The sequence below is a fragment of the Sinohyriopsis cumingii genome, chromosome 12 (assembly GCF_028554795.1).
Source record: "Sinohyriopsis cumingii isolate HCF-2022 chromosome 12, ASM2855479v2, whole genome shotgun sequence".
Lineage (NCBI taxonomy): Eukaryota > Metazoa > Mollusca > Bivalvia > Unionida > Unionidae > Sinohyriopsis > Sinohyriopsis cumingii.
This window is the reverse complement of record NC_142972.1, coordinates 40,308,393-40,331,007: the sequence shown is the minus strand read 5'-3', so window position 1 is coordinate 40,331,007 and position 22,615 is coordinate 40,308,393. Positions and strand designations below refer to the sequence as shown.

The 22,615-nt window shown below is 35.2% G+C and overlaps 1 protein-coding gene across 1 annotated transcript in view; it reads right to left on the bottom strand.

Moving 5' to 3' along the window:
• The window catches only part of LOC149786307 (ubiquitin carboxyl-terminal hydrolase 47-like), a 130,007-nt gene that overhangs the window by 85,827 nt on the left and 21,565 nt on the right, over positions 1-22,615 (bottom strand). Inside the window, exons 5-12 of the mRNA XM_089976694.1 lie at positions 21,226-21,322; positions 14,743-14,821; positions 14,163-14,229; positions 12,256-12,395; positions 8,157-8,246; positions 5,745-5,840; positions 4,160-4,257; positions 725-858 (exon numbers count right to left, since the gene is read on the bottom strand). Coding sequence (XP_089832820.1) covers positions 725-858; positions 4,160-4,257; positions 5,745-5,840; positions 8,157-8,246; positions 12,256-12,395; positions 14,163-14,229; positions 14,743-14,821; positions 21,226-21,322 — 801 coding nt within the window. The remainder of the gene's footprint in view (positions 1-724; positions 859-4,159; positions 4,258-5,744; positions 5,841-8,156; positions 8,247-12,255; positions 12,396-14,162; positions 14,230-14,742; positions 14,822-21,225; positions 21,323-22,615) is intronic.

Genomic DNA, 22,615 nt, shown 5'->3' with positions numbered 1-22,615 from the left:
CGCCAATAAAATAAAATTCATACATGATCTCTTCCCCAAAGTGATAATAAACTTTATATGGTTTTTTTTCGTACTTTTAAGAAAGAACATACATGTATATGAAATTTCAGGAGCAACACCATGACCATGTTATATCCAAATTCGTGTAATAATGGGGCACGCTATAGTGGGGTCACACAGTGCCTATTTTCAAGCTTATATTTTGTAGTCTATCTGACAAAACCCTGTATTTTGTGCTTGGGAGAAGAGCCTTTTCTAACAGTATGTGTTGAATGCCATTTGCTATTTGACACTTTCAGCAATGTAAAAGCTGTAATGTGATTGGCAAATAAAAAGGTCAACATAACATGACCTTGTATCAGTATCCAATGGATATGGTTACTGATAGGTATATCCTGATTTATATTTAGATTGATCTGTTCACTTGACGGTGTATAACACAGTGTTTATAAAATGTTGACTATCTTTAATTACAAGCTGTTCATGTAGGTGTATAAATATATTATCATCACATAAATTTAGTGAGCATTAAACTTGAGGAAATATTAGATTCCAAGTAAAATTCTTTAAAGTTTATGCTTCTTATTTACAAAATAGGAGTTTCAAAAATTTCACCACGAAACATAACACAAAATTTTAAAGAGTAAACAATCAGGCAACTGCTATAGCCTCCAGGAAAGTAATAACTTTAATGCGTGGAGAGCACAATTAACCATCAACCTACCATCCTCCTCACTGACAGGACCATTGACTGTTCCTGGCATCATCTTTGTTTCTGGTTCTGCAGAACCTGTTTTACATGTCTCTGTTTCATCATCAATAAGATGCTTAAGATTTAAAAGTTCTGGGAATGACATTCTGCAAGTAAAAATGAGATCCATGAAAGGAAATTATATTTTTTGTTGATGTCAAAAGGTCAGGAAATCTCAAAGTGCACCCTGATTATAAAATGGTCTTGTCTATCCTTACAATACCACATCACATGATGTAAGAGACGTATTAGGACTCAAGTCACCAAAGAAGAGTCTTCAACAGTTTTTCAATTTCCAGAGTTTTAAAAGTCTATTGATTAGGAGACAGACTTTCATAGCTTCACTACTCTATGCTCTGGGATTATAAGATGTCTGAATAAATACAAAACATAACTACAAAAGAATTCCATTGAAAATAATATGCACCCTATGGTAAATGTACTATATGCCAAGTTATCAACCAATCCTTTCAGTCTGTCGATCAGACAAGACAAACAAACAAAATCATAAAGGTAAAAAATTGGAGAACTGAGTAAGGAGATAAACCCTGCCAGGAAAATTCTTTAAAAGACAAGTACAATATAAGAGAATGAAATAGATTTTCCCTGGTGATATATCATTCAGTTACAGAGTGAAAGATTATACACCTCACAATGTAGAAGATGATACATCTCACAGAGTGAAAGATGATACACCTCAGTGTGGAAGACAATACACCTCAGTGTGGATGATGATACACCTCTCTGTCAATTGACAGTGACAAAGCATGTACTCTGGTCATGGTTCATCCTTCAACAGGTATGCATGAGTCAGATAAACATATTCTATACATGAGCTGTACAATACCATATCATGTCTGTGATCTGCTCTAAATTAGGGATACCATTCTCTCTTGAAGAAGCTCACATGGAGTTTTATATATTTTGGCAGGCATATTTATATGCTATTTGAAATCACTATGTAGAGTTTTCATTCAGAAATGATGCAGCTGTGCAGGTTTGACTGCTCTATCTGCCCTTACATTACTCAATTACTAATGAGATCAAGCAACCGAAAATCAAATATGTTGTCCTGATTGTATGAGCAAATCATGTTTCCATAAATTTTAGAATATTAACAGGTTGTCAAATCTAACATTTTGCAAGGCTTTCAATATGGAAAGGAATCATAAAAGAGGATGAAATTTGTTTTATCGAGAGATCTCAATAAAGTTCAAAGAAATGATTCTGTATGTAATTTCTGAAGCAACAGTGGAGGCTTTATTGGGTAACTGGCTTGAAATGGAACCATGTAGTGTTGCCATGACAGTTCAATCTTGTCCCAAGCAGGCATGGTCACGGTAGGAAGTTTTGATTTCAATGAATCTAATATGTAAAATGATAGGACTGTCTGAAAACTTGCAGTATTGGTCAGACTGACTTTTGCTGCTTCTAAATAATAATGATTATGTATACCAAAAGGTGGAATGAAATTTAGTTTCCCAATGTAGGGCTTATGGATGATATATTTTATTAGAAGCTTCATTTGACTCTACTTAGCAGCTTCATGAAGGGGGAGTTTGAAATGTTCCTAGACAAAGTCCTGGATGGTACACTGATCCTAAGAAAAGAGCGATACCATAGTTTAAGTATGAAGTGAATCAGGAATCATGCTGTGGTAATATAACTATAAAAAAACATAAGTTTGTGATGTTATTGTTTTGCAAATATATTTATTATATTCCACATATTAGGTGAATCATATAAAAGATTACCTAAATTAAAATGCCAGAGAAAACTATAACCAAAGCTGTTATCAAGCACACATCAAACAGCCCCCCACTCACATCTATGGACAACCTAAATGCTACATTCCTCCACAAATGCATTAATTTAACCATCAAGATATGGTCCACAAAAACTGCTTCACTATAACATACTTTCTAGGTCCTTCAGTATTGTTTAAAAATTACTGACTTATCCCAAAGTAACAGGGGTATACTGTGAGCTCTTTATCAGTACCTGTACTATTATTAGAGCTGTGTATTACCTGCCTGGTCACATTATGATATATATCATTATACTTTTTTTGTGATACAATACATACCTTGATATGTATCATATGATTAACTGATGATACAATACATATTGTTTTGAAGACGTGACAATACAATATGTATCACAATACTGACTACTGCTTTGTCCTTCATTTGTTTCATTTATTGTCTATGTTTCATTGTTGGTGTTGTAAGCATGCAGCAAAGTTTCTAGTGCAACCCAAAGATAGCATCATCGTATTAGAGGTAATATATTAAGACACTAAAGACAAAACACAATTTGACACAATGTTGATTTAACTTTGAAATGTAGGCCACACCCACATATCAAGATGCACCCAAGCTTTACAACTGGTCTTGATAGGTACATTAAAGATTACATCTTGGAGGATGCACTGATGCAATGAAAGATGCTCAATAACTCTGCTTCTCAAACCTGGGTTATAACAAGCAAATTCCACTTCCAGCTTTTCACTATCCACATCGATATCAAACTGCCTATAAAATTTATTTGAAATCCAATAATAATGAAATTACAGTGCAAAAACTGAAGATGGGTGGGTCTGATCATCAAGGATTTTTTCTTAACTGATGTTGAACACAATAAAACCTGAGCAAAGCCTCATGAAAATCAAACAGCATACCTAATTTGATTTCAATCCAATAGTAATTCAGAAAGTTATTGTGTGGAAACAAATATTGGTGGATCTGACAATCAGAGGATATTACTTCGATAAACAATGGCACAAAATGCAGACAACTGAACTCAGCCAAGATCTTCTCAACAACTCTGGTTAAAATCAAATAATAAGACATTTATCACATGGCATATAAAGTGGGATGGGCTGACAATCAGTGACTATGAGACAGAATGCTGACGATCATACTTAGCTAAAATCTCATCAATATAACGCAGTAAACCATATCTGGTTATAAGACAATAATCATTAAGGGAGTAACTGTGCAAAAATGAAAGAGGGTGGAACAGGGGCTATATTTCCACAATGTCTCTTCAAATTTAAGCTCCACAACAAAGTCGGATGAAAGATAAGAACTTTGGGAATTACCATACCAAAACTCACGAAAGTAGGTCCAACAATCAGTGGCTACAACTTAGCTAAACAAAGATATAGAAATGCTGACATCTATGTGCATACCAAATTGGCTGAAATCCAACAATAATTAAAGAAGATGTTATGCAGAAGAAAAAAAAAGATGAATGGTAGGAAGAAAGAATGGTGGAAGGACAGAAGGATGGATGCCCAATCTTATATCCTCTTTTTTTTCTGTGTATAGCAGAGGACAAACATTTTAGTGTGTAAAACTGAAATCCTAATTATAAAATAATAAATGTTAAAATTGTCCAATATACCTGTCATTCAGTTTGATTCTATGCATGGTGGAGTAATCAAAGTCAAATCTCTTTAGCTGAAGCGTCAATAAATATGGAAAGGACACAAACTTGAAACCCTGAAAGTAAAAAGATATGAATAATGTCAATGGTTCACAACTCAATACTGATGCCTAGTCATCTCTCTGCAAGAAAATTACTGCTGGTAAATATTTTTTCAATTAAGTTTTTACATAAAAACATAAAGAAGGACTAGAGTACATCATTGGGACTGACACACTACTGGTGAAAAGAATTTCAGGGAATTTAAGATGCACGTTTCTTCTTTTCAACTGCTGAATGTTGAAACCGGCTCTGATATTTCTAAGCAATAGGAGCAAGGCAGCTGCTGTGGTATGCATATCAGATGAACGACTGGCACCATTTTCATTTCGCACCAACTAGAAATCATTATAAGTCTTTTGGTGAAAACCCCATGTGAATCATTCGGGAGGAATAGGAAGAATTTCAAGATGGTTCTCCTTTCAGAACAGCATCACCAACTAAACATCACGAGAAAACCCCATGTTGATTAACTATACATTTAGGAGGAGTGGCAATAACAAGACTTTCAATATGGCAGCCATGGTGGCCATTTTGCAGGTCAGATCAGCATGATCTTAATTTACAACTACTGGTCAAATATTCTGGTCAAACACCATCTCAATATGACTTTCCACTGAGGAATAGATATAACAAGATTTTCAAAATGGCAGCCATGGTAGCTATAGTGCATCTCAGATCAGCACCATTTCATGTAGGTTCAAACAGACATCAAAAGAAAATTTAAACCACATACTGATAGGACCATTCATCTCTAAGAGCAGTGATAACAAGATTATCAAGAGGTCCTATCAGGACCAATTTAATCTGGAACCAACTAGACGTCATAAGAAGTCTTATGGTGAAAAGACCATTTCGATAGACTTTCTGTTCAACTGTTGTAGCAATAAAAGAAATTTCAAGCTGGTCATGCTGATGTCAGATTTGCACTATTTTTCTTAATCATAAGCAGTGTTCTGGTGAAAACCCGATGCTGATATGACTTTCCATAAAGGACGAGTAGTAATAACAAGGTTTTCACGATGGCTGATGTGGTGGCAGTACTGTATGTCAAATTGGCACCATTTTCATTTAAGACAATATAGAAGTCTGAGCTGCACCATTTTCATTCAGAAACAAATTGGGATAGATGTACATGTAAAGTTTCATGGCAATCCTACCAGTAGTTTAGGAGGATTAGCCATAACAAGCTCTTACTTATAGATGTATGGACATAAAATAATGGACAACAACCCATCCTGTAAGCCATTCTGGACCAAGTCCAGGAACTAAAATTATAGACAGTGTGTAGTCTTACCATTGATATTAAGTAAGAGCTAATAAACATTCCAAAAGATCTAACCTTACAAAAAATGTAACTGTGGTTTTACTGGCTTTCTTAAAACAAAAACTCATCACTCAAAATTACATTTCATCAAATTTTCTGAAAAAATTATTAGCTGGTTTATAAAGGATAGTATTTCACAACAAGACATAGTAATCTATAAAAGGCAGTAATCTGTACCTTGTGGGCATTGCATTTTTTGTTGCACTGTTCACAGAAATATTGGTTGCTGTCATCAAGTATCTCAGGCTGAACAAAAGCACGTAGTGCTTCATCCTGTAATTGCAATAAACATAATCAACTTTATGCTGTATATTGATTCTAAAATAATAAATCATTAAAATTCACAATCAAAATATATTTGCAGCAGGCATATGTATGTTCTTGGGGATTTTTAACATAGCTTTAACAATTTTAGTCACATCACTAAAATGTCTGAAGTGTAGCAGATTATTTTGATCCCAAGCAGTAGGGCATCATGCTGCAGACATGTAACATCATGTCACACCCCATTACATTATCCTGACACCAGACGGGCCACTCCTAACACTAACCTCTTAATGCTGAGTGCCAAGCAAGACACCTGTTAGGATCAGTTTAAAATATTTTTGGCATGACTCAACTGGGGTTCAAACCTGTGAACTCCCGCAACATTAAGTAGGATGTTCTAAACACTTACACCACTAGGATTTGATAAATGTGGGTACTTGCCCCACTGAAATCTGAAAAAACTGGGAAAAAAAAGGGGGCGGGGGGCAGCGTAGCCATAAAGGGGTGGGTGGGTCTTCCAGTGCCTATTGACAGAAACTTCTGCACCCTGACTGTTATTAGAATTGTTACTGCTAAAATAATGAAAAAGTGTCTGAGTTTTAACTGATTTAGCCATTTAACACATTGTCCCATCAAGCCAGCCTCTGGATCAAACGTGCTCTTCCGACCTTTGTTATTAACCAATTAGAACTGAGCACATGACACAGAAATACGTGATGTATTTAGAACTATACACGTACAACATATTCGCCAAGAGTGACAATGGGAATTTTACAGCAAAAAAGAAATAAAATAATGCATTCTTAACAAAAACATGTGCACAATTCTTATTTTTTGCGCGATTTTGCTCCCATAGGATTAAAAATCTTGCGGGAAATCTTGAATTTGGGGGGATTTGCATGATCATGCATCCTAGATGCAACCCTGCACCACCAGTTTGGTGTGCAGTAGGAAAAAATTGTATGTAACTTGAAGTAAAACATCAGTTATGCTGTTGTTGTTGTTCGGGGTTTAACACAATTTTGCTTCACATTCTAATACTAAGTGGCATGATTTTGTGTTGAAAGAGCACTTTCCTTTAGAGACAGAACAAGTAGCGAGTACAATGGTCATATTTGTGACTAAAAGTAGCATGCAATCCTTAAGAATCATAATGCAGCAATTAGAAAATAGCAAAATGTTACACTATACGGACTTATATGCTATTTAATTCTCCGCACGATCCCTTTTCATTTGTTAGACTGCTAGGTTCCAATATTAAATTTCTGTATTTAGATCTGACATGTCAAACTCAAAGTCTATAAGTGAAAAATCTGATAATGACCTGTGTGATCAACCTCAGCTATGGTACAAAATCAGGAGAAATGCAGACATGGAAATAAAAAGTACAGGACAAGAGTACTGTGAACTACACACTATATGCCTCCACCCTGCTTAATAGCCCTCTATGCAGACATGGAAATAAAAAGAAAAGAAGAGTACTGTGAACTGCACACTATATGCCTGCCCCCTGCTTAATAGCCATATTTGCAGACACTAGTAGGGCATGGTTGACTTAAGAGATCACCAATGGATCTCAATGACCTGGACCCTTGGGCAAAGTATGTGGTCTTGAACTAAACTTACTGTCCAGAAACCAGTCTTCTTAATAGACATACCATAACCTTGACCTTTAACCTCAAAACCCCAAAATCTATAGGTTTCTTTATTACTCTAAGTGCAAGCCCAAAGTTTGGTCATGAAACTTAAAACAGAACAAGATTAATATGCAAAATCCATTATACTTCAAGTCACAATGTAAATTATTCTAATCTTCTAAATAAAATAATGTTTAGCTAAGGTCAGTGATTCAGAACCAAAAGCCTGGAAATGATGTTTCTTCTTCCAGTCACACTGACCATGGCCTTTGACCATCTGTCAGATTCTGACCCCAAAATCTACATGTTTCTACCTTACCATGTGCAAACCATCCTTAACATTAGGTCTGGGTCTGTGATTTTAATAGATGAGGGAGTGATGTCATAAATCAAGAAGAATAACACAAAATGTCCAAACCATATTGAAGCAAAAAATATATATATGAATCAAACATAATCCTTCTCACCAAATTTATTTTGCAACTGAAAGGAAATGACAACTTATATTTGAAAAGAATTATATGAGTATAACCGTAAAACCATGAACCACTCCAATGATTAAAAGCATCTATGTGGTCTTAGATAAAAGGCTAACTGATATCAACTGGGCTATACTCTCCCATCAATCACAACCATTTTGGATATGGCCCATTCATCAACCTATCAAATAAACAGAAGGACATACCACACTGCAGTAGGACTGATTAGAACCAAAAGGTCGGATCACAAGAGGGATATCCAGGTATGCATCCACACGAGCACTCTCATGACCACACTGCAAAAGAAAAAAATGAACTGTAACATAAACATGTATAAAATGTCCATTTGGATCCTTGTACATGAATGAGCTGTATAAAATACATATTTATACTTTAATAAATAAATGGAGTATGAAACATAACCATATTTACTGCATATCTTGGGACATGATAAAACAAATGACTTTCTGCCTGTCACAGAATTTATGGTGAAACTTTTTCATATTAGTCATTATGTCCCAAGACTTAAGAAACGAAATAAATTTGCATTCAATTTGCCCATTCACACACTGCATGTTACAATAAAATAAATAAACAAAAGGCTTTTATGTGATAATGAAACTAAACTATTCCTCTCTTTTTTTCCTCATGAGCAATTTATTAAAGGCAAAAATATATCCACAAACTCTGGATATGTAGCACATGCATCCATACTGTAGTGTTTATTGCTTATATCAAATAACACACGACAAATTGTTATTTGATGTGAATATATAGAGAAATGATTCATGTTTGGTTGCACTCGAAGGTTTGAATATATTGTTAGAATGAAAACTGGATTCTAAAAACTCGCAAACCAGAGAGAGAGGGAGAAAGCAATATCAGCAAAATGCTTGAAGGCACCTGCCATTCACGCATGATGCAAAATAACCAAGATTGTATTATATCCAGGTTAACTGTATAACTGTATCTCACAAATAAAATCATTATTTGAAAATACATTCAATGTCAGTGCAAATGATAATCATTTCACTGGTATGGTTTACAAAAAATATTATTAAAGCAAGTTAAAGCTGTGTGAACTATTTACCCTGCAGACATCAATGCCTGTTTGTATCATTAATTACAGATAGCAAACTAATAGAAGCCCAGGTGGTGAATAAAAACAATTGGTGGTGGGCAATAAACTCATTGTCTGAACTTACTAACAGAATATGAAATACAAAGAGGTAGTTTTATTACAAAGCAAGCCAACTTTGGATTCTTTTAAGTGTGCCAATTATATATATATATATATATATATATATATATATATATTCATACACACACACACACACACACACACACACACACACACACAACCAAATTTGGTTCCTTTTTACTGGTATTCATGGGAATTTTTAAATTTATTAAAACAATGGAACAGTTTTTAAAGCAAAAAAATCCAGTGCTTCATGCATGGCCATCGATGAACCAGTATCTCCCAGAAATTTGTTGGGAGGAGAAACTAAAATCATTTTACAGCGAGAAGAGAAGATGATTTTGCCAACATATTGATCATTAACATGGATGAAACTCCAGTGTACTTTGATCTCGTTCCTGGATTGATTTGTTGATAAGAAGGAGGTTAAAACTGAGAATCTGCAGCAGTTTTCACAGCAGATGTGTTGCCTCCAATGAGATATGCAGGAATAAAGAAGAATATTCATGCACCATAAAGATGGATTGTAAGTGTGCAAAAGAAGGGTTGGGATGATGCAGTGATGCTTCAGTGGATTAAGGATGTTTTGTCTCAAGTACATAATTTAATATTTTAAAAATAAAATTTAAGTTTGATTGCATTTTCTAACATGGAATTTTCAAATGATTTAATATGTCACACATCTTACAACTCTAAAAGAATGAAGTGTCCCAGTGCATACAGTACACACAAACTAATTTATGGCATCTCAAGAAATATGGTATGCGAAATACATACAGTATATATGGTATAGTGCCTGCATGTTAATCCTATGATCAAAACATTGCCAAAACACATGTGGCCTTGACCCCAAAAACAAAATGAAGAGAATGCATGTTGCAGAATGAACTGTCTTGGCTTCAGCACAATTCATCTAAAGCATAAAGAAAATGCATCAGGTGGGTTTAGGAAATATAAAAAATTTTAAAAACTCCAATGAAAGCCATAATACCAATTTTCTGTGAGGATGACCTTGACCCAAGGTTACAGGGGCAAGTGAGCTTGCAGCAGAATGACTTGTCTTAAATCCATAATGATTCATACCAATTGTGAAAAGACTGTATAAAGGGGTTTATGGGGAAAAAAGAAAATGAAGAACTTTAAGCAAAGCGTGAACAGTTGCCACTTCTGCTACCACTGGAAAAATTACTGCCATGTCTAACTTCCCATTAACATGTGCTTAACAAAAATTGGTACCCCTTCCTGCTCTCGAAAGTTAGTTCACATTAAGAACAACACTAAAATTTACAACAAGGTTGCTAGAAACAAACTATTTGGAATAAGTCATCCCATATCTCATGTATGTTAACAGTCATTTTGTTGTTTTACTCCCCACCTTTATATATTCCAAATTTTAAAAAATCTTGAGACTGTCTTGCATTACACAGATCAGTAAAAGAGAGACTTATAGTATATTAAAACATCAATATCCAAACAAATTATAACTGTAACACAAATTTTTTTGCATCTGGGCAACAATATGTCAGTCAAGATGATCAATATGTCAGATAACTGGTATTTTATCCTACTTTATAAAGTCTTTGGTCAGTAAACTTGAGATTTCAATATGATAATGTTGCAATCTGGATTCTGCTTTACTTAATTTTACTGTAAAATTTTAGTTATAACTGGACTTTTTCCTTCACTTTAATCACGATTAATTTCTAACCTCTTACAACGGTTATCTTGGTCTTATATTCTTTAGGATTTATAAGCTCAAAACTCTAACCCAACTTCAATTTCAACAACAATTTACAACATACAGTAAATCATGTGCATAAGTTCTCTGTTTCAGAAACCCAATGTTATCTCAACAACTGTATCATTCTGAAAATATTTACTCTTCAACATATACTTTTCTTTGTTTATCTGATAAAGAGTCTAGTATCATCAACCTGTGTAAATTGGATGGATTTTTAAATACTCATGCAGCTATTATTTTATGAGCATTTTGTGACCAGGTACTCATTATACCTCTCTATGTTAAGAGCCTTACTTACGGATGGATATGCAACTAAAACTAGCACAACAAAATGCACATAACCTAAAATGTTTTAGTGGTTATGGATTACTTGGACCTGAAGTTTGGTTAAATGATCCATTTTTTAAAAATGTCCCATACTCCACCATCTTGCAAGCAATCTACCTCAAGTTTTCACTGTATGAAAATATCAAAACAGGCATTTGCAAGAAATAGCATTTATGGTAAAAACATATCACTGTCATGGTTTATAGCATTTATGGCAAAGACATATCGATGTCCTGGTGTTTAGCATTTATAGTGAAGACATATCGCTGCCCTAGTTTCTTGCATTTATAGCAAAGACTTATCGCTGTCAAGGTTTCTAGCATTTATGACAAAGACATATCACTGTTCTGGTGTTCTGCATTTATAGCAAAGACATATCGCTGTCATGGTTTCTAGCATTTATAGCGAAGAGTTATCGCTGTCATGGTTTCTAGCATTTATGACAAAGACATATCACTGTCATGGTTTCTAGCATTTATGGCAAAAACATGTCGCTGTTATGGTTTATGGCATTTATGGCAAAAATGTATCACTATTATGGTTTGTAGCATTTATGGCAAAGATGTATCACTGTCATGGTGTATAGCATTTATGGCAAGATGTATCAATGTTATGGTTTCTAGCATTTATAGCAAAGACATATCACTATCATGGTTTATAGCATTTATGTCAAAGGCATATCGTTGTCATAGTTGATAGCATTTATGGCAAGATGTATCAATGTTATGGTTTCTAGTATTTATGGCAAAGACATATCACTGTCATGGTTTATAGCATTTATGTCAAAGGCATATCGTTGTCATAGTTGATAGCATTTATGGCAAAGATGTATTACTGTCATGGTGTACAGCATTTATGGCAAAGATATATCACTCATGGTTTATAGCAAGCTAGAATTCTATGAAAACTTGTACCCCCGCATAGATATGTATAGATAATGAAGAGGCAAATGAAAGAGTAACTGACATAAGGGACTACTTATTGACCAGCAATCAAATAAAAATGACATTTTAAAAATGTTCAACAAATGGGATACCTCGAGACATTTGACATAGTCTTTCATTTTGCCTTGATATAGTTGATTGATGAGGTTGGCCTGGTCTGTGTTCTTCCACTTAACTTCCAAGGCATCAAACATCACTCGACACAGTTCCTGTACATCATGCTGCTGCCAGACTGGAGAAATAAGTACAAGATCTCAATGAATGTAATACTGACTTCCAATTTTTAAAAATAAAACAAACAAAAAACAAAACAGTTGTGGTGAAAAACAAAATATACCTCCAGTAACAAATGTGTACATTTTTCATAACTTAACACAATGGACAGATAGATGCATGGAAAAACAAAAGTAAAAACAATTTACAAATGCCATAATTTTTTTAATGTTTGTGAAATTGTCCCATTTCAAGCTGATGCAAATACATTTAGTGAAACAGAAACATTTAAAACATCATATGGCTATTCTGGTAAAAACACTTGGGGAGTATTCACTTGCAGATGAATTTTGGAATTTTGAATAATTTTCTAATGAACTCTTTGCCTTCCCAGCACCATGTTTGTCTTAATGAAAAAAAATCCTCAAAAAGTCATCCCCTATGTTAATTCTTAGGTACCCACCCAACATCATAATTTATGGAAATTACCAAAGTATTACTGCATATCCCAGGAGTAATGGAAACCGTAAAGACTATATTACAGACTAAAACAAAACAAGTAATTATGGAATGTGCATCCCTTGAAAATACGTCACTATCCATGTAAGAACTCCAGACTACCTCATCACCCCCAATAAGCAAATGAGCAATCCAAACACTGAAGAATAGGATCCCCCATTTCATAACAGAAAAGGAGTGTGATTCTCAAGATGCCCACTGTGGCAGCCGTATTAGACAACAAATTGATATCATTTACATTCAGACCCATCTTGTTATCATAGAAAATCTTCTGGTGAAAACCCCATCTCAATATGACTTTCTGTTGAGGGGGAGTAACTATAACATGATTTTAAAGATGGCTGCTGAGGTGGCCATATGGGATATCAGACTAGGACCATTTTCATTTAGAACTGATCAGACATCGCAAGTCTTCTGGTTTAACTATAAAATTATTACATACCCTGGAAAGAGGGACAGGTATAGAATTAAGTTTTTTGCTTTTGCAACATACACATTGGAGAAAATGTTGGCATACCTGTATTAAAGCAAATTTCATGTACTCTAACATTTCTTTACGTAAGGTAATTATGGAAATTGTGCACTATCTAAAGCATGCTAATGATAAAAACTGCTTTTCACATGTGGTAAATAATAAGCCTAAACTAGTCCAAAATAAACTAATTCTAGCAGTTAAAAACTGGACTAATTAATTTGCTATTGTTTTTTGTGGTTCAATGCCAATATTCAGCACAAGACAGGTTATACATGTTGGACAGTGTAACTGGTGGAGGAAGAATCACTGACCCATGGGAAGCTACTGGCAGCTTTCTAACTTTCCCACATTGGCCAAGCCCAAGACCCAAACACACGCAGACAGAGACAAAGTGGCAGTGATCAATAAGGCCGAGTACTTTTGACCACTCAGCCATCCTGGGTCTAAAATACATTTGCTACAGTAGGCAACACCAACTTCTGGAAGAATACTAATGGCCAGATGATCCATCCCCCAAGTTCCTTTTGTCAATGATCTGTACAGCTAAAAATGAAACCGAAGTACAAGAGAGTCTGCAGAAAATGCCACCAGAACCAGTTACTACAATTATTCTTGATTCTATATTTTGTTCCTAATATTACATATTGTTCTGCTGCTAGTAAATATACTAGTGTCAAATATAAGAAACAATTGTGTCATAACAGGTTCTGTATGATAACTAGTGCAGATGCTCTCATGTTTAAGGTTTCAATAAACTACCTGATAAAAAAACAACAGTGGATTACATCTTACCTTCACCACTATCCCAACCAAAGCTGCGAGTCAGGTCTGTTGTTTCTGCTGCTCTCTTTTTACTTGTCTGAAATAAGGTTTAAGATCTAAAATATCCACTTACCTATAAATACGCATGTGTGTGTGTGTGTGCATGTTGCTTGAAATAATAAAGACTAAATCAATTCATTTGGAGCGTAAATCAATTTATTCTGAAATTAAATCATCAATCCCTTTCACTTGCAAGCCTGTTTTACTTTCTTTTTAATGGTTTAAATAAAGTTTTAATGAAGATTTTCTCAGAATTTCTGGAGGAAAAGAAAACTGATTACTTGGCATGAAGATGTATCATGTGATAACAGCGTTATTTGGTTTAAAAAAAGCACAAAAAGTAGTTTTCCCTATATTACAGCATTTAATAAGATCTTGTAACATTAAGCAATTATATACACATATATATATCCCTGAAAGCTTCACATGTGGCTAATTGTTCTAACTGGATCTTTAAATTTGTGGCTTGGAGCTACAATGAACTATTTAAAAATTAGTAAAACCAAGTGTTTCATTTTAAATGAGTACTAATGTAAGATTCTCTATTTACCTGTAGCTGTAGGAATAATTTTTGTAACTGATAGGGGATACTTTTCACTGCTTCTTCTTCAGTACCATCAAACTCCCATCTATGATAATGAAAAAATATCATAATTTTATAACAAGCATTTAAACCATTACTACTGATTTAATGCATTTTAAACAATTTTGCATTTGTCTCCCACAAAAAGAACTGGATCATTCTACTTTCAAGATTGTGTAAATTAATAAATAAAAGTCTTCTAGAAAACTTAGCACAAAACTTTCATGACATTTCCACAAGATTATTTTGGATAAATTTTCATATCTCCATTATAGTTTAAATTTCCTCTCATAATTCAAAGCACCATTTAAATCTTTAGAGGCATTAAATATATATCTTGCTCTTAGGGCAAAGTGCTCTTCAGTCATCTACTAAAAACAAATAGGCATGGGACTGAAAGTCAATCCCTTGCTGGAAACACCACTGTAAAATATGTGACCATTACCCTACTGTCAAAAAGCTCAACCAAGCATACTCCTCAATGAATAATCTTTGCTTCCTGATTCATCCTGAGCATGAAGAAATTCCATGTTTGACTCCAATATTTGAGCAAAACAATTTCTCTCTCGCACCGGAATATGGCAAAGTTGGTGAAAATAGGGAGAAGTGAAAGCTGAAAGATCTAAATTTATATTATTCAAAATAGTCACTTTAAAATTTTGCTTTCTGTATAATTTTCAATGACTAAAATACTTAAGAAATACTATAAAAATTTTATATAAATATTTTATACAAATATTTCAACTTTTTTATTTTACATATGTTAAAAAACACCTAGAGACATGGCAAACTCAAAAATAGGTTAAAACTTGAAAATCTGCAACTATTTCCACAAAAGTCGTTATTTCATACACGTAATGGATGAAAGGAAACTAAGTTTCTCCAAAAATATTAACCTATCTCATTAACATTAGGGGCATTACTATCTTTTAATTTGAAATTCCCGGAAAGATAAAAAAATGTCTTTCGCTCTGTATACCATACAAAAGGAAGTAACTCTTCATATTAATTCCCCTTATTCCCATATTCTGGATTTAAACAGTTTAAGCGTAAAGAAACTATAACAAGATGGCTAGCATTTGAAAGAGGGATTGATAGCAATGATATCTCTAAAGTATTTTCACAGAAACATAATTCATACAAAACATTCCCTTTCTTCAAATACATGTGCGGGTGTTTGCTGTTGGTTGAGATCACAATCTGATGAGATAAAAGACCAAGCTTGGGCACTAATGTGCCAGTAAGGCCATCTGCAGAAGAGCACATGTAAAGGAGGCCAAGGTACAGCATGTCTGCTACTGCACCTGCCAGGCTGTGGTTAAGTCCAAATGAAAGGGCACAAAACTGGTACACTACCCGACAGTAACTGGAATGAAGTTATTTGGATGATACCCTGCAAATAGGTACATGGAAATATGCATTAAGATGATTAAGAATGGTTGCACATTTGTAATGTCGAACAGACAGACAGTCAGATCTTGACATCTCCGTCTTGAACTGTGTGTTTGTAATAAACTGATTTCATCTGCTCAAATCTAAAACAGTCAAAATTTTCTGTTATTCTTTGTAACCTGAAAATGTTTGGAATAGAAATCTGGGGAGTCTGGTTTTCGGACGTCCGGCATCCCTTGCTTTACAAGCAAAAGTTCTATCTCTACATAAAATATCAGCCACTCAAGCAATCACTTTGGGTTCACATCATGAAGAGATGGCAGGATGAACAAGATCTGAAAACCCTTTGAAATGACTTGCATGGCTCAACTGTTTTTTTTGGTAGGGGGGCATGTATTCTATCCCACTCCCAGCCTGCCTTTGAAAGTTAGGAGCACATGACTAATTGCGACTCACCTAGCTGCAAAAAGGTTGCTCTTGTTGCTGAGAATTACTCATGCAATCCTTCTGCGCTAATCATTTGTTCTCTAGTATGCCCACTGAAAGACATGGCTATTGGAGATAAAGAGGAAATTCCTGTGCCACCTGCTATTTTTGCATCCTCAATTCAACCATCAAACAGATTGGGAGCTGTGGGGGTCAATGGGAAGGGATCACAGGATCTCTGCATAAAAGGTTTAAAAGAAAAGATCTGGAGTATATCTGTTCTTATCAAGTCAAGGTTATGTGATGATATTAAAGAGTTTGCAATTGTGTTGTGAGCAGGCCTGCATACCAACTTGGCCATATGGCATAGTGACAGTCACTTCCAGCCTCCTCTGACAGGAAAAAGATCACCAGAGACACCAGGTGAGTAGGGAGATGGTCGACATAATGTTCCTGTCATAATTAAACATGGTGCTAAACACTGCTTGTCTACCTTAAAGCAGAGTGAAGCGAACATTTTGATAGTAGTAGTATCCTTGTCTAGGACACGTATTTATGAACAATCAACATTGATATGTGATCTGTACCAATGTGGTCAGAAAGTTGCAAGCAACCGATTCAACAACAAAAGGTACTCAAATTATGTGAGTCAGTTGTTGTTGTTGCTTTGGGGTTTAATGTCATTTCTCAGTGCAAGATAGGCTAAATATGGCAGTATAACTAGTGGAGTAAGAACAAGGGGTAAACACCAGTAAGAACCACCAACCCACAAGAAGCTACTGGCAGCTTTCTCACATATCCACATTGGCCAGTCCAAGACATGAACCTACACAGATAGAGGTGACATGGCAGTGATCTGCAAAGAAGAGCACTTGAGACCACTTAGCCACTCTGGGCCCCTTATGTGAGTCAGAAATTTTACTTAAAAGATGCCCATCAATTTCTTCAATCTCTAATGACTGCGGTAAAAGACTTAAGGACAGATGTCAGTCATCTTCATCAGTGTCCTCCAAGGCCTTGACTTTGAATCCAGTACTGACTGCCAATGGAAGACAGCATTCCAACAGAGGCAAAATTTGTACATCTCTTTGACTGCCATCTTAAAACTAAATTCCATCCTTCCCATTGCTGGAACAGAATGTTCAAGCAAGTCCATGTCACTTCCCTTTCACAACCAGGGGATTGTCTGCATCCAGGTCATGTCCAGCATGGATCATGGTCTGGCTGGGGAATGCTAGTCTGGCATGACCACATGGCTCTAAAGTCAGTCTGGCTGGTTGGCCAACCAGTCATCATGGTCTGCTGGGCATAGTACACTGTCATTCTATGAACTGTCCAACAACATGATGTTCACCAGTTCAAGATAACAGTTTCATGACTGTTGAAACCTTTCTATTGTCTGGATGTCTGGACCAGTTTGTCTGCACCAGGCATAGTATACAGTGAGAAATATATATCTTGCAAACTAGTCCAGCTGGATGTCTGGACCAGTTTGTCTGCACCAGGCATAGTATACAGCAATCAATATATAACAAATCAGTCCAGCTGGATGTCTGGACCAGTTTATCTGCACCAGGCATAGTATACAGCAATCAATATATAACAAGCAGATCAGTCCAGCTGGATGTCTGGACCAGTTTATCTGCACCAGGCATAGTATACAGCGATCAATATATAACTTGTAGACCAGTCCAGCTGATAAAGTTTGAAGGTAATCCTGCACACCTGGCTTCAACCATCCATACTCTTTGTATGTACAGGGGTAGGGACTTGTGTCCAGTGGGCTGACTAATTAGGTTCCATATGATCATAGTTTCATCCAACTTTCTTGCTGACATTCTAACAGTAAAAGCTCATATATCAAACTGAAGTGATTGTCATCTGTAACACTGGTTTTGGTAAGTAACTGGGGGTGGGGGTAGTTTCTCAACATCAGAGATCTAAATGATCAATGATTCCAAATTCAGATGAAAGATTTATAGAGTGCCCTTTTTTGTGACCTCTTCAAAATGCCTTTTGAAAACAGTTGCAAAATGAAAGTTATAACTAGTTATATAAAGGATACTGGTGGTCACCTTTTGGGAACAAGAAGAGTTAATCTGTAAGAGTTTCTTCCATTCATCTACATGATTTATGGACCGAAGAACATTTTTTGTCTTTCTGGAAAGGCTAAATATCGAGGAAGCAATGAGTAATCCCCACTAACGTTAATATGATTAGGTAATGTATTTGATGAAAACAAAATTATTCACTTTATTTAAAATGGATATACTCACCATCTCAAATTCACTTCTGACTGGGCAAGAAAAGATCAATTTCTGACTCAATTTTTCAATGGGAAAAGATTTATGTGGGAATATCATCAATAGCAATACAGTAGTCCCCCTCTTGAAGGGCCCCCCTGACCAGCGGCCACCCGCTCCTTACGGCCAGAATCCGTTGGCACCGACGAGTTTGTGTTCAAAAGTACCCCTCGCGAAAGGCCACCCGGCTAACGTGACCAGCGGCCAGCATATTAGTGCAAAATCATAAAATTTACCCCTCACAAGCGGCCGGATTTTATTTGATTATATATCCAGAACCAGTATTGTATTCATAACGTGTGTTAAGTAATCCCATTTCTGTTTCCCGATGTCAGGTTTTCGTTACTGAAAGAAGTGTTGAGTAAAGTACATTTACCACTAAGGTTAATATTATATCATTTACGCCTCACGAGAAGCCAAATTTATTCCATAAAAACCGAGAAAGACTCAAATTTTAATCCATACAAAAGGGTACGTACATGTAATCCAATTAGCCTTACTGCTGTGTTATCCTAAGATGTCCGGTTTAGTCGCTCTGATAATTGTTAAGAATACAATTATCGAACAGTAGTAACAGCTGAGAAGTGGCAGTATTGATGTACAATACCCAAGTCAGCAGGAAAATGGTTTAATAGCCTTTATGGCTTCCCTTAGTAAGATGTTGAGCTTGTTCACTTTGGTAATCAGTGACTATTACTACTGACAATAATTGTCAAAATTACGAATCCTAACGGCCGCGAGGTCAAATCTGCATGATGTTAATGGTACATATCGAAGCCGTTTTGGCTTCTCTCACCTAGTTTCAAGAAATGTATAAAAACAATAGGGTACCAGACTGCGACTAACAAATCATGTGACAAAACCACTTCCTTTAAAAACACACAGCAATTTGTTTAAGATGCATACAAAATTGTTTTATCAGTATTTTAGTTGGCAACATGAATAACTTACTGCAAAAAGATCAACATGTATTCGAGGAAAATAAAAAATCTCAGTTTAGAGGAGAACGTGAAAGTAATTCAACTGACGGGGGGGGGGGGGGGGTGTCGTCGAGGATTTTTGCAGAAAACTAATTTCGGGAAGACTCAGATAAACAATATCGTGAAAGATAATGAAACAATTCTGCACAAGTGGAAAAGTGAAATGGACGGAGAAAGGAAGATTGTTTGAGCCAGGAGATGTTTGTATCCTGATTTGAAAGACAAGAAAAAGCAAAAAATTTGTCAGTTAAACTGGGATATGACGACTTTACCGCAAGTAACGGATGGTTGCACAGATTTAAAGTGCGACACAATATCAAGTGTTCTGTCATTAGCGGCGAATCAGCTGAAGTTAATAATGAAATTGTCGAAGATTGGAACAAAAGACTAAACGATATATGCAGGGGATATGACAGCAAGGATATTTTTAATGTGATGAGACTGGTTTGTTTTTTAGACTGTTACCAACAAAGTGACGTGATGTGAACTATAACATAATTATAAAGACAGTTTTAAAACTGTATCAATGGTTATTCATAGCATTCTTTTGCAAATGATGACAAAGTTTGTTTTACATTTATTTCACATCATGCATGTGATTTTTTAATTAGAATATTAAATATTTAAAATTAAATGTACTTGTGACTTTGTTCATATGTATTTACTATTCGCATTTGTCATCCCCCTCTAGAAAGGCCACCCGCATTATAAGGCCACTTCCCTGCTGCATTAGGGGTGGCCTTACAAGAGGGGGACCACTGTATAATTTCTGGCATTTATGATCAACAAATCTTTACCAAACTGAGTAAGAACATAAAATGTCTTTTCCCAACTTCCACACTGCACAAAAAATTAACGCAAATGTTAAAATTGTAATCTGTTAATACAATATATTGAAACAAAAGGGGTGTGAGGGAATGGCATGAAAGTGAAATGGGCATCCCTTTTTGTGCAAATGTTTGGCAAAACAATGCAAGGAAGACTAACTATATTGCCCCAATTGCCTCCAGTGAGGATCCTGCAAGAGATTCAGGAATTATGGGTATATGAAATAACTTGAACTAAAATTATATTGACCTTCATCCCAAGGCCAAAAGGGCAAGCAAGCATGTGGCAGAAAGAATTGTCTTAGCTTCAAAATCTATCCATTAGTTTAGAAAATATTAAGAAAACAAAAATACAGAGCCAAAACTTTAATGCATGATTTCTAATGACTAAGACCTTGTGACTTCATGATAATAGGGGTGAGTAAATATGTTACAGACTGAATCGTCTTAGCATGATAATGATTAAAGTAGAACATAATGAGAATCTATCAGCTGGCAATACAAAAATGTGAATTATCTCACCTGTACAAAGCATTCCTGAATTCAGGTGTCATGTAGAGAGTCTGAAGTAAGCTATTTAGGTAGCAGGTCATGGCCTGATTCACAAGGCCCACATAACCTGAAAAATTATGGATGTTGTTATGTAAAATCTGGATTAACATTTCATACCTTAACAAAGAATCAATGATGGCCATTTATGAATACCTGATTTATCATTTCTGCAATGTATGTTTTAAAAGAACAGTGCAAAATTAATTTTAAATTTATGTAAGAACTGGCTACCAAAAATAAAAATCACTTTTAGGATCTTTAGTATATTTATCACAATTTGCCAAAAAAAAAAAAAGAACTTTCATGTCTACATAAAACAAGGTCTGAGTCATGATTTTGAACAAACAATCAAAGACTTAATGTTAAATGTGTTCCCTTTACACCAAGGTCAAAAGGTTGAGTGAGCACGATGCTGAATGATGGTTCATTTAAAGTAAGACAAAATCAATCAATGGTTTTAGGAAATATAAGTAAATGAAACACCTAACTAAAATTTTCTACAAATGTGAACTTGACCTTAAAGACAAAAAAAAAACAAGCATGAATATGGCAGAATAAATAGTTGCAGCTTCACAATGGTATATTCCAAGTGTGATGAGAATCAATTAAGTTTTATGAAATATATGTAATGAAAAAGCTTTAACACAAACCTTTACTGCTGATGATGATGTAAACACTGGAATAGTTACTGATATCTCCCTTCCCACTAACCAACAATTAAAATTAAACAATGATTTCTTGCTAATTTTAGGCAAGGCACCAAATTATGTGAACACTCAGGTAACCAATGGTACATATATTTGAAAAGGATGCAATGTTCTCATTAGCAAAAGTTTTTTAAAAAAACACTGGCTAATAATGTTCCCAAATGGCTACTTAATTTTAGAAAATAACTTACCTTCATTATCAATTATAAAAAAATTAGATGCATTGTGATTACAGATTTACATCTGGTTACTACCGGAAACCTGGTATGATGAGCCCTCCAGGATCATAATTTCCACCTCAAATTTAAAAAAGATGTTAAAAAGTTTGATTAGAAAAATAAAAGCTTTTCCTGCATGATTAGTCCATCCCCAGCTTTTAAAACTGACAACCTAATCCCCTCTATACTTATTAACACATTAATCCCTGGTGACGAGTTTAAGTGGCAGGTAGCTTTCTGCTGAGATCTGTAGCATCAAGGTCAAATATGATACACTAAAGTTAGTAGTAATATAGAAAGGTAGACATAGGTAGCTCTATAATGATACCAAAAATCAGGAATTTCTAGTTGCACTACAAAAGACAGAGGGAAAAACCTCATTTTTTGGACCTGATTTTTTTCCACCAAACATTTATTCGTGGTCGGAATCCGATT